This window comes from Malaclemys terrapin, chromosome 14, assembly GCF_027887155.1.
Source record: "Malaclemys terrapin pileata isolate rMalTer1 chromosome 14, rMalTer1.hap1, whole genome shotgun sequence".
Lineage (NCBI taxonomy): Eukaryota > Metazoa > Chordata > Testudines > Emydidae > Malaclemys > Malaclemys terrapin.
In genome coordinates this window covers 34,686,370-34,699,933 of record NC_071518.1, presented here as the reverse complement: position 1 = coordinate 34,699,933, position 13,564 = coordinate 34,686,370, and the positions used below count along the sequence as shown (strand labels likewise).

Sequence of the window (13,564 nt, the reverse complement as noted above, 5' to 3'; positions counted from 1 at the left end):
CCTGCCTCTTTTTCCCCACCTCCCTCCCCTTATCCCAGCCTTGCCTTCCCTTTCCCCTAGTGGTTCCCCTGGTTTTGGGGCCCGGCCCCCAGGGTAGGTGCCTAGGCTAGGTGAGTTGGCCAAGGCTGCACAGCGCGTCTGTGGCACAGTCGGGACGCGAACGCGCTCCCCAGCCCCAGAGACGGGCTCTAAGCCCCGGCCTCGCGCCTCTCGCACGCGCGCGCACACGCACGCGGCCCCGCCCGCGTCAGTCCCCAGCCCCGGCCCCGCCCACCCGGGGCGGTCTCGCCTGACGGGCCGTTGCAAAGGACTTTTTCAGCAGCCGCAAGTGAGGTGAGTCGCGGCCCTTCGGAGCGGGGGGAGGAGGTGTTAATGCCCCGGCGGGGGCGCCCTCCACCCCCGCGCACACATCGGGGGGGGGCCGGTCCCCCTTTTCCCGGAGCGGGATGAGCGCGGCGGCCGGGAGCTGCTCCTCGCTGCGGGCGAGCTGGCGCTGCGGGCGGGGGGACCTTGGGCCCGTTCTGGGGTGGGGGGCGCAGGGCCTGGGGAGTGAGGGGCCCTGGAGCCGCTGTTCCCGGGGGGGGGGGCTCTTGGCCCCGGTGTGAGGGTCTCCCGGGCGCTATTCTAGCGGGTGGTGAGGCGAGTGGGGGTTGGGGGGATCTGTGGGGCTTCGGGGGGCTGGCGTGGAGTGGGGGGATCTGTGGGGATTCGGGGGGGCTGGCGTGGAGTGGGGGGATCTGTGGGGGTTGGGGGATCTGTGGGGGTTGGGGGGGGTTGGGGGGGGCTGGCGTGGAGTGGGGGGATCTGTGGGGATTCGGGGGGGCTGGCGTGGAGTGGGGGGATCTGTGGGGTTGGGGGGATCTGTGGGGATTCGGGGGGGCTGGCGTGGAGTGGGGGGATCTGTGGGGGTTGGGGGATCTGTGGGGGTTGAGGGGGGCTGGCGTGGAGTGAGGGGATCTGTGGGGTTGGGGGGAGCTGGCGTGGAGTTGGGGGGACTGTCTGGCCGACGTTTCTGTGACGGTAGCGCTAAAGGCCATAAGTCAACTGGGCACTCTACAGACTTGTAGTAAAAGACAGTCCTAGCCCCAAAGCACTTACAGTGTAGAAAGGTGGAGGGTCGTGGCCCTGTTTTCGGGGGGGCCCATGAAGAATTGGGGGAAGGCTGTTCTCCAATGGCAAGGGCCCATCAGGGAAGTGGAGGGTGCCAGAAAGGACTCTGGGGATGGGGCACACAGAAGGATCAGCAGGGTAGCCTTAAAACTGGGATCTTGCACTGTGTGGGAGCCCTGTGGTTTGCCTACGATTCAGCGACCCAACTTGGATTTCTTCTCATCCTTGCAGCAAAACCAGAAGGAATGAGACAGCCCAGTTTTTCCCATCTGTTTTCCAGCAGCTTTTATCTGTGAATTTCTTATGAACATCGTTGTAGTATCTGTTATTTAATAGCTATATAGTGTCGTAGGTATGTAAGGCGCTCTAGTGAAATAAATATACTGTCCAAACAGTCCTACCCCAAAAAACTGTCAATCTAAGGGTATGTCTACACTACAGCGCCACTGTGCCTCTGAATAGCTGCAGTGTAGATGCTTCCTGTCACTGGAGGGGGCGGTTTCTGTGGATATAGGTAATCCACCGATCTGAGGCATGTTCGGCACTACACAGTTATGTTGCTGTAAGGCAGTTTGGGCCAAACTAACTCTGCGCATCTACACTAAAATGTAGCTCCGACCGATATAACTCGCCCACTACACTGACTTAATAACTTGACCTCCTCGGGAGGCGTAATGATTAAGTCGATGTAGTTAGGTTGATACAGCGTCTGTGTAGACACTGTGTTGCTTACATCGAGTATTGCTGCCTTTCAGAAACCATCCCACGATGCCCAATGCTGGCAGTTAAATTGGTGTAAGTGCTCTTGGTGAAGACATGTGCCGCTGACGAGCATAGTGTGCATGTATAAAACCGATTCAATTACTGCAGTGGCTGTACGTTGATGTAACTTAAGTCAATTTAATTTTGTAGTGTAGACTTGCCCTGGGAGGCAAAACTAGGTAGACAGAATAATTCCATCATCATAGCTGCATCTACATGGGAGGTTAGGTTGACCTAACTGTGTCACTGGGGGCATGATTTTTCACAGCCCTGAGTGATGTAGCTAAGTCAACCTAAGTCTGAGGTGTAGACCAGGCCTTAGCTAGACTTGCATGGGGTCTGATGACAGAGACGAGGGAGGGAATGGAATAAGATCCCAAAGAAGAGAGAAAGCCAGACATGAGCAGTGATTTCTCCATCAGATCTTGGAGGATGGAGGGGGATAATTGCATGTTGGTTTGGGTTGTTCCCTGAGAGTCAGATGAGGATTGTAAATTAGGTGTTTTTGTCATGCTCCAACACAGGTCCAGCTGCTGTAACATTGTGATCTGCTGTGTGACTACTGGGCCGATACTCTGGCAGAGCCAATGCTAGATCTAGAAGTGGTTCCCGAGCGATCTCTTGGGAATGAACAATGGGAATTCACCTTGGGTAAGTCCTGTGCTTGGCATTTGCCTTGTTATCACATTTTTCCATGCTGTGCTAATAAGAAGTAACGACGGCCAGAGGTTTCCCTAATGCTTCTAGCGTTATTCTGAATTACTGAAGATGAATTCCTCAAGACTTTGTTTTGTCTCTTTTGTTTTTGGCAGTTATTTTAACAAGGCAAAGTAATGCTAACTCTTATATAATACTGAGAATATTAATGTATATATGTAAGAATACTTCATGTTTGTTTTTAAGGATGCTCTTAGACTGACTCATGTTTTATTTATCATCTGCATTTCCTTATATTCATACTTCCTCCAAAGCCTCTTGTTGCTATTTTGGACCAGTCATTTTGAGTAACACCTGGAGGAGATGACCTAGATGTACTGATCATAGTCTGGGTAATATCAATCAAGTGACATCAGCCTGCTCAAAAACTTACTAATACTTTACATTTATAGAGTGATTTTTGTACCAGGATTGCTAAGCACTTTACAAATACTATTTAAACGTCACAACATCCTCATTGGGATAACTGAATTGTGGCATTTCCATTTTACCAATGAGGAAACAGAGTTTAAATGTTTGCCCAAGGTCACATAATAAGCCTTTCTGCTTCCAGTGGTTCTATACAGTCCATTTCTTTGGTAGATTCCTCTTCTCTTCCCCCCAGCAGTGTATCCGAGAGAACTCTTACAACCAATCCAAATTTAGTTGATGGTGTTCAGAACTAATTTGAGGCACTTAAGTGTAGCAGTAGATTTTTATATGTTGTGGGTCCTCCTACAAATGATTGACTTTTCAAACTATATTTTAGTAATAAGCGATCAGCATTTAAACATTACTACATTACTAATTGTAAGCAGTTATGAGGTTATTCTACAATCGTGTGTGTGTGTTAGGAGTTTCTGCACCATACTGCTTTGCCTGTAATTCCCCAACGTTGCTATTGCTGGTTCTGAACCACTGGGATAACAGTGGTGGGAGTACTGGTATAGAGAGAGCTGCAGATGGGGGCCAGTATTTTCGGCACTTTTAAACAATACAGAAGCTGTTGTTTCAGACATGAACTGATAAGCGGAAAAGGTTTTGGTTTCGTGTCTATATTAGGCAATTGTCTTTTTGGTAAGCAGCTGCTAAATGGGTATATTATGATTATGGTAGCAGCAATGCAGTTAAGCCTGTTCAAAGCCACACTTGCCTCTCAATACATTGTCTTTCTGAATTGTTCTTGAAAGCTGACATTTTCCATGCTCGTTCTCAGTCCAAAGAGTGAAGTTCTTTTTTATAACGTTTCATAAAATTCTCCTTGACCATTTGAAGTCACTAGTATATGGGGTGAGGGGAAGAAAAGATGTAGAATATGTATATATATATGTAATGTATATGTATATATTTTTACTCTCCTAAGTCAAAAGCTAATTCATTTTGGCTCTGATCCTACAAAGACTTATGCATATGTTTAATTGTATGAGTTGTGACTAGACCTGCATTGCATAAAATGTGTGTAATTCTTTGCAGGATGTGAGCCTTGAAAAGCTCAAAGATTTGGCCTATACTTAGCTTTCAGTTTGCAAGGCTCGAGTTCCTACATCTGAAAACTAGCAGCTTGTGCAGTATTTCGACTGTTTACTATTTTTATTGTACAACTAATTTGATTAACCCAATATTTGTATATCCAAATAATCACTGAAATAAATGGAGGAGTATTTATACATTTACACACACAGTTGCAGTGGTTTCCAACCTTTTTACGCCCAAGATCACTTTTTGAATTTAAGGGCCACCCAGGATCTCCCTGCCCCTTCCCCAAGGCCCTGTCCCGCTCACTCCATCCCCTCCCTCTCCATTGCTCGCTCTCCCCCACCCTCACTCACTTTCACCAGGTTGAGACGGGGGTTGGAGTTTGGGAGGAGGTGCGGGCTCTGGGCTGGGGCCGAGGGGTTTGCAGTGTGGGAAGGGGCTCTGGGCTGAGCCTGGGGAAGGCAGTTGGGGTGCAGGAGGGGGTGAGGGGTACAAGCTCTGGGAGGGAGTTTGGATGCAGGAGAGGGCTCCTGGCTGGGGCAGAATGTTGGGGTGCAGGAGAGGGTGTGGGGTGCTGGCTCTGGGAGGGGGCTCTGGGCTGGGGCAGGTGCTTGGGGTTCAGGAGTGGGTTCGGGGTGCGGGAGGAGGTATGGGGTGCTAGCTCTGGGAATGGGCTCAGGGTTGGCATGTAGCCTCCCGCCGGGTGGCACTTACCTTGGGCGGCTCCCGGTCGGCGGCACAGTGAGACTAAGGCAGGCTCCCTGCCTACACTGGCCCCATGCTGCTCCCCGAAGGTGTTAACGCGCCCCTGCGGCCCCCTGGGGTGTTTCGGGGGCACGTGGCTCTGCATGCTGCCCCTCTCTGCAAGCACCACCCCCACAGCTCCCATTGGCTGCAGCTCCCCATTCCTATCCAATGGGAGCTGCGGGGGCGGTGCTTGCAGGCAGGAGAGCGCGTGGAGGGAGACCCCTGCCACCCCGTCCCCAGGTCTGCGCTGGCCGCTTCCGGGAGTGGCATGGGGCCAGGACAGGCAGGGAGACTGCCTTAGCGGCTGCCCTGGTGCATCACTGGAGATCGACTGGGAGATCCTCTAGGGTTGATCGCGATCGACTGGTTGGTGACCACTGATGTATTGTGTACCTGAAAATACAGAAATAAACTTGTCGTGCATTTATTTCAGTGTGCAATGATTTGAATCTTATCACAAAGTAAATACATGGTTGTCGTCTTCAGATTAGTTGTATGCTATGTATTCTGCCTAAGACACCCCTTGTTGGAGCTCAGATATCAGTGCTCTCGCTATACTAATAACATGTTGGTATAGCTAGCTCACTGTTGGTTCAGCCCTGCCTAACTTAACTGATCTTTTTTGTGTTTGTATTATCTGAAGTTCAGTAAAAGCTACTTCAAAATAGTTATCACACTGCACAGGTTTATTTCGGTGTGTGGGCACTCATTGTTTTTATAAAGGAAAGAAAAACAAACAAGCTCATGGAAATAAAATGCCCTTCAACCTCCCTCACCAAAAATGCAAACAAACCTGCTAATGCCACCTTAAAGTTGAGATTACATATACATGCACACACAACAGGAAATTCATCGTTATAGTTCCTAATACAAACAGAGCTCTGCCATATGAGTGTGTAATATATAATTAGTGTGGCCAGGTAGATTAGAGTAGGGGACTAACTGGCAGTCAAGACACTTAAGCTCTGTCTACTTTAGGAATATCTTGTCAAATTTCCCACTGTTGCTAAAAATTGTTTCAGTTCCACCAGTTGTAGCAATGTTGGGACCCATACTGTAAATGGATTGCTGGCTGCTCCTGATATTTTGAGCATCATGTTGTCTATACCTGTTCTGGGCAAAATTAGTTACGGGGTTCTTGAAATGCTGATGACTTGGGCTTTGTGTGTTAAACCACTAGTGGAGATGGTTAGTGTGAGATGTGTACACCAGGAAAATTATGTAGACAAGACCTTGGATTCTCTTCCTGGGTGTACTGCATATAATAGTTCCATAGACAACATAAACTTTCTATTTGATATACTTAAAATAATTCACTTACATTTCTCTTGCTTTTGTTATACTTCTTTCCCTTCTTAGTTTCACTCATGTATTTTCTATCAGTCATGGTTCATCTTTTCCTGCACTGACCTCAGTGTCTGTTTTCTCCTGTTTTCATCTTTGCTTTCCCTCCCCACACCTCACCTCCCCCCACACACACAGAGGTGGGGCTTAGAAAATTTCCCAGACACTTAATAGCCAGAGGGGGCCCACTATCCATGGGCAATGCGTTGTGAGAAGTCAGCCTTGCTGTCCTGGCTGCTGGAATAGTAAAGGCTGCTGGGATACCAGGGTGCTGACACTGGACTCGGCTTGTGGTCTCCATCTTCCATATTGGAATGTGACTGGTTACTAGCTAATAAATTGGAAGCCACCTCTACCTCCCAAACCCTGCCAGATAGCACGCTGGAGAAACAGCATTCTCTGTTTACTGTCCTCTTCTTTCACCACAGAGTCTACTGGCTTGTAGGTGTAGGTGTTTCAGGGGTGGAGGTACTTGGTTAATCTGCCCCTCCCTTGGCTTTCTTGTCTACTGCAAGAGAGGGGAAGGTCATTCCCCACCTTTGTTTAGGTCCTCCTACAAACTATTCCTGGTATACATATCACTACTGCTGCTTGTAGCTTTGCCATGCTCTAGTTGATGTTGATACAGTATTAACATTGAAATGTACAAAACTTTCTCACCTCCTTTGCTCCTGTTTGCTCTTAAGGAGGATTTAGAACTTCTTCCCACCCTACACCCCCATATAACTTACTAATTTTTTGTGCATTAAGTGTTGGAAAAGCTTATTTGTTCCATTCAAGGACTGATTATGCAGCCTCTTTAACACACCCAGCCTCTGATGATCATAGGCGAGAGCATGAGGTTTGAAGTTCAATCTGAGTATCCCACACAGCAGCTGAGAGCACTGCCATTGTGGGTCAGCTTGTCTGTTCTTATTTAAAATAATTTAAATGTCAGATAGTGAGTATTTCTTTTTATATCTCCTGGGAGTACAATCTGCCATTTATGAAGAAATTTGTTCTTCTCACTGACGTGTACTCCAGGGAACAACTTTGCAGCAAAATTTGTATCCAGTACTTATGTTTGATTAGTCATCTTCAAATTTGCCTATTCTGTAAAATCTTGCACCCAGAATTCTCCACCAGCGACAGCAGCGGCGGGGAGAAGACTGAGACAAAGGTTTTAACAACACGGTGGTAAAAATGTCTGCATCACATCTCTGCTACAGCTTCCACTATTGCTATGGTGGAACTGACCTGGCAACAAATTACAGTAGAACCTCAGAGTTAGGAACACTGGAGTTACAAACTGACCGGTCAACCGCACACCTCATTTGGAACTGCAAGTACGCAACCAGGAGCAGCAGAGACAAAAAAGGGGGGGGCAAATGCATTAAAGTACTGTGTTTAAATATAAACTATGGGGGAAAAAAGGGAAAGTTTAAAAAAAAATGTTTGACAATGTAAGGAAACTGTTTCTGTGCTTGTTTCATTTAAATTAAGATGATTAAAAGCACCATATTTCTTCTGTATAGTGGAGTTTCAAAGCTGTATTAAGTCAATGTTCAGTTGTAAACTTTTGAAAGAACAGCCATAATGTTTTGTTCAGAGTTAAAAACATTTTGGAATTACGAACAACCTCCATTCCTGAGGTGTTCGTACCTCTGAGGTTCTACTGTAGATATAGTTGTTTTTCTAATATAGACAAGGTCTTTCATCTCTTGTTTTAGGGGTTGATGTTACATAGCTGATTCTATACCGAGAATAGTGCCTTACTTACATTTAAGGTGTAATTTATATCTGTCAATTAAAAATTTACATTTAGAGTATAAGATATAGTCTGACCAAAATAACACATCCCATGGTATGTTGTCCTGAATACGGATACTTCGCTTTATTTCAAATTTAAAAATTAGAAATAAGAAAATAATTTAGAAAGAGGCAAGGAGCTAAAATAAATAACAAATCAGAACTCTAAAAGCTGAATTGACATGTAGCAATCAATTATATTTCTGTATGGGTTTATAAGCTTTTTTAGCTGCCGAATTGTGATGTTGGACCCAGGAATATATGTACAACTTGTTTACACATGATCACGTTTCATTAAAAGATACAACAAAAGTTTTGACCACATTGCTGAAGAGGAGCTGACACTACCCTCTTCTCTATGGGTATGTCTACACTACGGGATTACTCTGAATTTACAGAATTTGATTTTTGGCAGCCGATTGTATAAGTAGAGTGCATGCGGCCACACTAAGCACATTAATTCAGCGGCGTGCGTCCATGTACCAAGGCTAGCGTCGACTTCTGGAGCGTTGCACTGTGGGTAGCTATCCCATAGTTTCTGCAGTCTCCCCCGCCTATTGGAATTCTGGGTTGAGATGTGTTAGAGATCACAGACGCAGGTCCGGGCAACAGAATTCGGCTTGCGTGCGGCCATGGTAAGCCGTTGTCTTTCGGCTTCTGCAGCCTTCATAAAAGGGAAGATCCCTGCTAGCCAAACGCGAAAAGCTCAGCGCCAATTCGCCAATTCTTCCCCCTCTTCCCCCCGCGCTTGGCTAACTGCAGGAAAGGATTTCTTTTCAGCCACAGGCAAACAGCCCAGTAGGAACGGCCACCTCTGTCCCCTTAATTAAATTCCCGTATTTCAACCAGGTTACCATGAACGATATCACTCTCCTGAGGATAACACAGCGAGATAAAGAACGGATGTTGCTTGAATGCCAGCAAACACCGGGACCGTACGCTGCCAGGCTTTGTCATGCAATGATACCAGATTACTTGCTACTAGCATGGCGTGGTCAAGTGTCCTACCATGGAGGACGGAATAAGACTGCACTGCCCAGAAACCTTGTGGAAAGGCTTTTGGAGTACCTCCAGGAGAGCTTCATGGAGATGTCCCTGGAGGATTTCTGCTCCATCCCCAGACACGTTAACAGACTTTTCCATTAGCTGTACTGGCCACGAATGCATCCCAAGTCCTCAGGGCAAATTAATCATTTTAAAAAGCTTACTTTAAAACCATGTTTTATATTTACAAAGGTACACTCACCAGAGGTCCCTTCCATGGCTTCATGGTCTGGGATACTGCCTTGGGAGGGTTGGGAGGGTACTTCAGTCAGGCTGAGAAAAAGATCCTGGCTGTTGGGGAGAACGGAGTGCTGTGTGCTCTCCACAAGCTCGTCCTCCTCCTCCTCCTCATCTTCCCCATCCGCAGAATCCTCAAGCATGGCTGAGATTACCCCCTCCTCAGAATCCACGGTCAGAGGTGGGGTAGTGGTGGCGACCCCCCCTCTGCCCCCGCCCGGAATTGCATGCAGCTCAGTGTAGAAGCGGCATGTCTGCGGCTCTGACCCGGACTTTCCGTTTGCTTCTTTGGTTTTCTGGTATGCTTGTCTGAGCTCCTTAACTTTCACGCGGCACTGTAGTGAGTCCCTATTGTGGCCTCTCTCCATCATGCCCTTGGAGATTTTTTCAAATGTTTTGGCATTTTGTCTTTTGGAACGTAGTTCTGCTAGCACGGAATCCTCTCCCCATATTGCGATCAGATCCAGTACCTCCCATATGGTCCATGCTGGTGCTCTTTTTCGATTCTCGGACTGCATGGTTACCTGTGCTGATGAGCTCTGCGTGGTCACCTGTGCTCTCCACGCTGGGCAAACAGGAAATGAAATTCAAAAGTTCGCAGGGCTTTTCCTGTCTACCTGGCCAGTGCATCCGAGTTCAGATTGCTGTCCAGAGTGGTCACAATGGTGCACTGTGGGATAGCTCCCGGAGGCCAATACCGTCGAATTGCTGCCACACTGATCCTAATTCAAAATGGCAATGTCGATTTCGGCGCTACTCCCCTCGTCGGTGAACAGTACAGAAATCAATTTTAAGAGCCCTTTATGTTGAAGTAAGTGGCTTCGTTGTGTGGATGGGTGCAGGGTTAATTCGATTTAACGCTGCTAAATTCGACCTAAACTCTTAGTGTAGACCAGGCCTATGTAGTAATGGCTATGTAACATCAACCGAGAAAACGAGATTATCTAGTTTAAAGTCTATACTGAGCTGTTAGAAACTGAATTGCAGCAGGCTCTTACCATTAAACCACATGCTTACCTTAACTTGCATAGTGTACTTGACTGCAAAAATAATTTATTTTAGAAATAATGGTGTGTAATGGGCTTTGGATCAGGCCCTTAGACACATTATTGGAGAATTAAATCCACCAATAAAGGTGGTTCAAATAGAAAATTGCTGTATACATGTAAGAAAAATGTGGACTCTTTCTGCATAAACTTTGGCTTTTTATTTTGCCCTTGTTGGAGACAATCAGTCTGTATTTTTTGAGTGGAAGAACTTTATTGTTTGGTGGATAAGCACAGACCTTTCTGTTCCAGAAACACTGCTGAGGTCACAAGTGAAGTAGGCTTTTGTTATTGTTTGCAAATCCTTATGCTGCAACTTGCTTCTTTTAGGCGATGAGCCAATTTTACCTCCGCTTCAACCCATATCTGTGTGGACAAATTCGAGAAATATGACTTGTGTTTATTTACAGGAATGCCATTGGCTCAAGCTGTAGCAATTCTTCAGAAACACTGTCGTATTATCAAAAACGTCCAGGTTCTCTACAGTGAGCAGGTGAGTAGAGAATGACCTTGCCAGGTTGTTCAAGTAATAACTTTGTGATAACTAAGCAATACGATATGACGGTGTGTCAGTGTTGTGTAATGCTACACGCTGTATATAGTTCCGCCACATGTTGTGGCTGTTGTCTAATATCACTCATCCTGAAGTGTGTGGCTTTTAAAAGTGGCTAGTTAAATATTGTGTGTGTTTTTTGAATAAACTCTTTGAGGAGGGTAATCAAAATATTTTTTCAGCTCCTAGGATTCGTTGTTATGGCATGATATTGCTATAGCTTGGAATTTTCAGGCACCAATCATTCTTTCTTTGGTGAATGCTACTTTTTTATGTTGATACGTTTTAGTAGGATGGGGAGTTCTGGAAAATAGTGCGTTGAGAAAGGGGAGTTTATTGCTAAGGTTGCTATATTGAGTGGTTCTGACTCTCGATATAAAAGGATTTAAACAAGTAATGGCTGTTTTGAAACTGAGTTTAGTTTTTATACTGTTGGAAAGGACTTCTACAGCCCTGCTCTTTAAATAGCTGGGTAGTGATCTTCCAATCTTTGTGCATTGTTTCTGTCAAGTGTTGTAATATTTTGTAATGGTGAGATGCTTCTCACTTTCTCCAGTCCTGTCTGATGCAGTGATGATGAGCCCATTGGAAATGCTGCTCCTGCTCTTCTGTGCATCAGCAGTTCTGCTTGCAAAAGCAGGTGCAGTAATTTAAAACACCTAGATGTCTTAATCATGCTTTTGCATGATTTAAACATTATCCAGTGTTACATTAGTTCCTATGCTTTTGATGTCCCTCCTGCTTTGCATTCTGTAGTGTACTGGAGGCAAAATCTATTAACTAGGTGCAATAAAATACATTTTTGAACTTCTCTAGTTTTGGGGGGAGTGTGAGGAAGGGAGGTGAGGATACCAAATACCGTGAAAATATATATGAGTTGCCTGTTCTCAGCTACAATAAGCTTGTAATGTGTCCTGTTGTTTTAAGGAAGCAGTAGATTATAAGACTTTTTCACATTGTCCTTAACTAAATCTGTTACAATTTGAATTTGTATCAACAATCTAAAGACTGAACAAGAGATCTTCTGACATAGGAGTACAAAAATAATCAAGGGAGAATCCTGACTCTTTGGTTTACTGCCAGATACATATCTCATTAATTAAATGAGTTTTATCCTTTTTTTTTCTTTCCAGGTAATATAGATTTATGGCTTTCATAATGGCTACATATTTACTTTGCAAATTAGAAATGTAGCCCATTACAAATAATAGACTAGACCATCTGTATGACAGTGGTTAGTAACAGCATTAGTTTGTGTCCCACATTTTCTCAACCCCTGTCAGTACAGTTCACTGCAGAATATCTTCTGGGTTTATTTAGAAGAATAATGTAATCCTTGTTTCGTTCTATGATGTGGTGTAATACAAGGATTAATATCCCAGTGCTAGAAAACATAACATATTGTTGATTGTGCTTTGTGCTTTTAGAAAGATTATGCTGAGGCTGACCAGGGATCTTTCCTCAAAGACCTTTGTTCATCTTCACTCCTCAAATGATCATAAATATAGAAATGTCTTTATGGGATCATGTTTCCTGAGGAAAAATGTTTGATAGGTACAGTACCAAAGATAAAAGTATTTTGAGCTTTGGGAGTGGTTCTAAACACGTGTTTAGTTTATAACCACTCCATACTAAGCACTTACATTAATTAAGCCCCAGCTCTGCAACTGACTGCATGTGGGCCCAACCTTGTCCTGGGGCAGATCCTCATTGATTTCAGTAGGGCTTCATGGGTGCAGGGATCTGCTGGTGTGGTCACTTGGTTTCAGGGCCTTGATGAAGTGTCTCTTATGTTGTCTGGTCAAAAAGAGTTATGTTCATATACCTGAATTTAAACATTGAGAATAACTCATCTTCCCCATGATGTTTTTTTTAAATATATGTTTAAACAATAGGACATAATAGCTTAAAATATTTGAGCATCTAGACTACTATCCTGAAACTCCAACTCTTCTCAAATTCAGCCAGCTCTGTTCATATTAAAGGTCTGATCTTAACAAACATGGGAAGCCTGAAATGCAGCAGGAAAGCTTTATGAACCTGTCTCTGTAACTGTAAATTGAGGACAAAGCTTAATTCTGGGGTTTTATTGCTGGTGAATTTTGATCTATGGATATTTAGTATCTTTATTTCTAAACTGTCAATGGGAGCTGAGCACCTAACTCCCATTTGTGCCTTTATAAATCTCCCCCTCCATTTTATACCGTCAGAATATAGTAATACCTTCCATTTCCCATGGACTTATGTGGAATGGTATTGTATAGAAATCCCCTCCTTTTGGGAAGGGTTAATCCCAACCACCTCCTAGGATTTTCTGTCATATCTGAAGTTTCACTTTGAGTACTAAAAATCACATTAATTTAACTTGTGTCCCCCAAATTTCTTTCTCCTGGCCATAAAATCTGCCAGAAGGGAAGATGAGCTGCAGGCTGTGGTAATTACCAAGCCTTCTCTCAGATCTTTGTTTTCCCTCGTTAATAATGTTTTCAGCTTTCACACTAAGCCTGAATTAAATTTATAAACATCCTGCCTAGAACCGTAGAACTCAATTTGCTTAATTTCCTGGATATGTACTAAAATCTTTGGAATGCAGAGCCCATCACACACATTCGGAAAAGTTATTTAATATGTCTTCGTCATAACACAATGCATGTTCTTAACTATGTGTGTAAGCTCTCTGAATTAATTTTCTACAGCATCAGAAAGGCTCGAATGCTGGCACTGATAGTCTTCTCTCTTGATATATGACATGCTTAAGTAC

At 44.8% G+C, this 13,564-nt stretch overlaps 1 protein-coding gene across 2 annotated transcripts in view; it reads left to right on the top strand.

Moving 5' to 3' along the window:
- Positions 1-263: 263 nt before the first annotated feature.
- The window catches only part of PHAF1 (phagosome assembly factor 1), a 53,141-nt gene continuing 39,840 nt past the window's right edge, over positions 264-13,564 (top strand). The window contains exons 1-3 of one of the 2 annotated variants that reach the window (XM_054048832.1): positions 264-333; positions 2,397-2,523; positions 10,661-10,743. In XM_054048832.1, the coding sequence (XP_053904807.1) occupies positions 2,460-2,523; positions 10,661-10,743 (147 nt within the window). In that variant the 5' untranslated portion in view covers positions 264-333; positions 2,397-2,459. Of the gene's footprint in view, positions 334-1,002; positions 1,463-2,396; positions 2,524-10,660; positions 10,744-13,564 lie in introns of those variants that run through there. The other variant, XM_054048831.1, reaches the window with a different exon arrangement.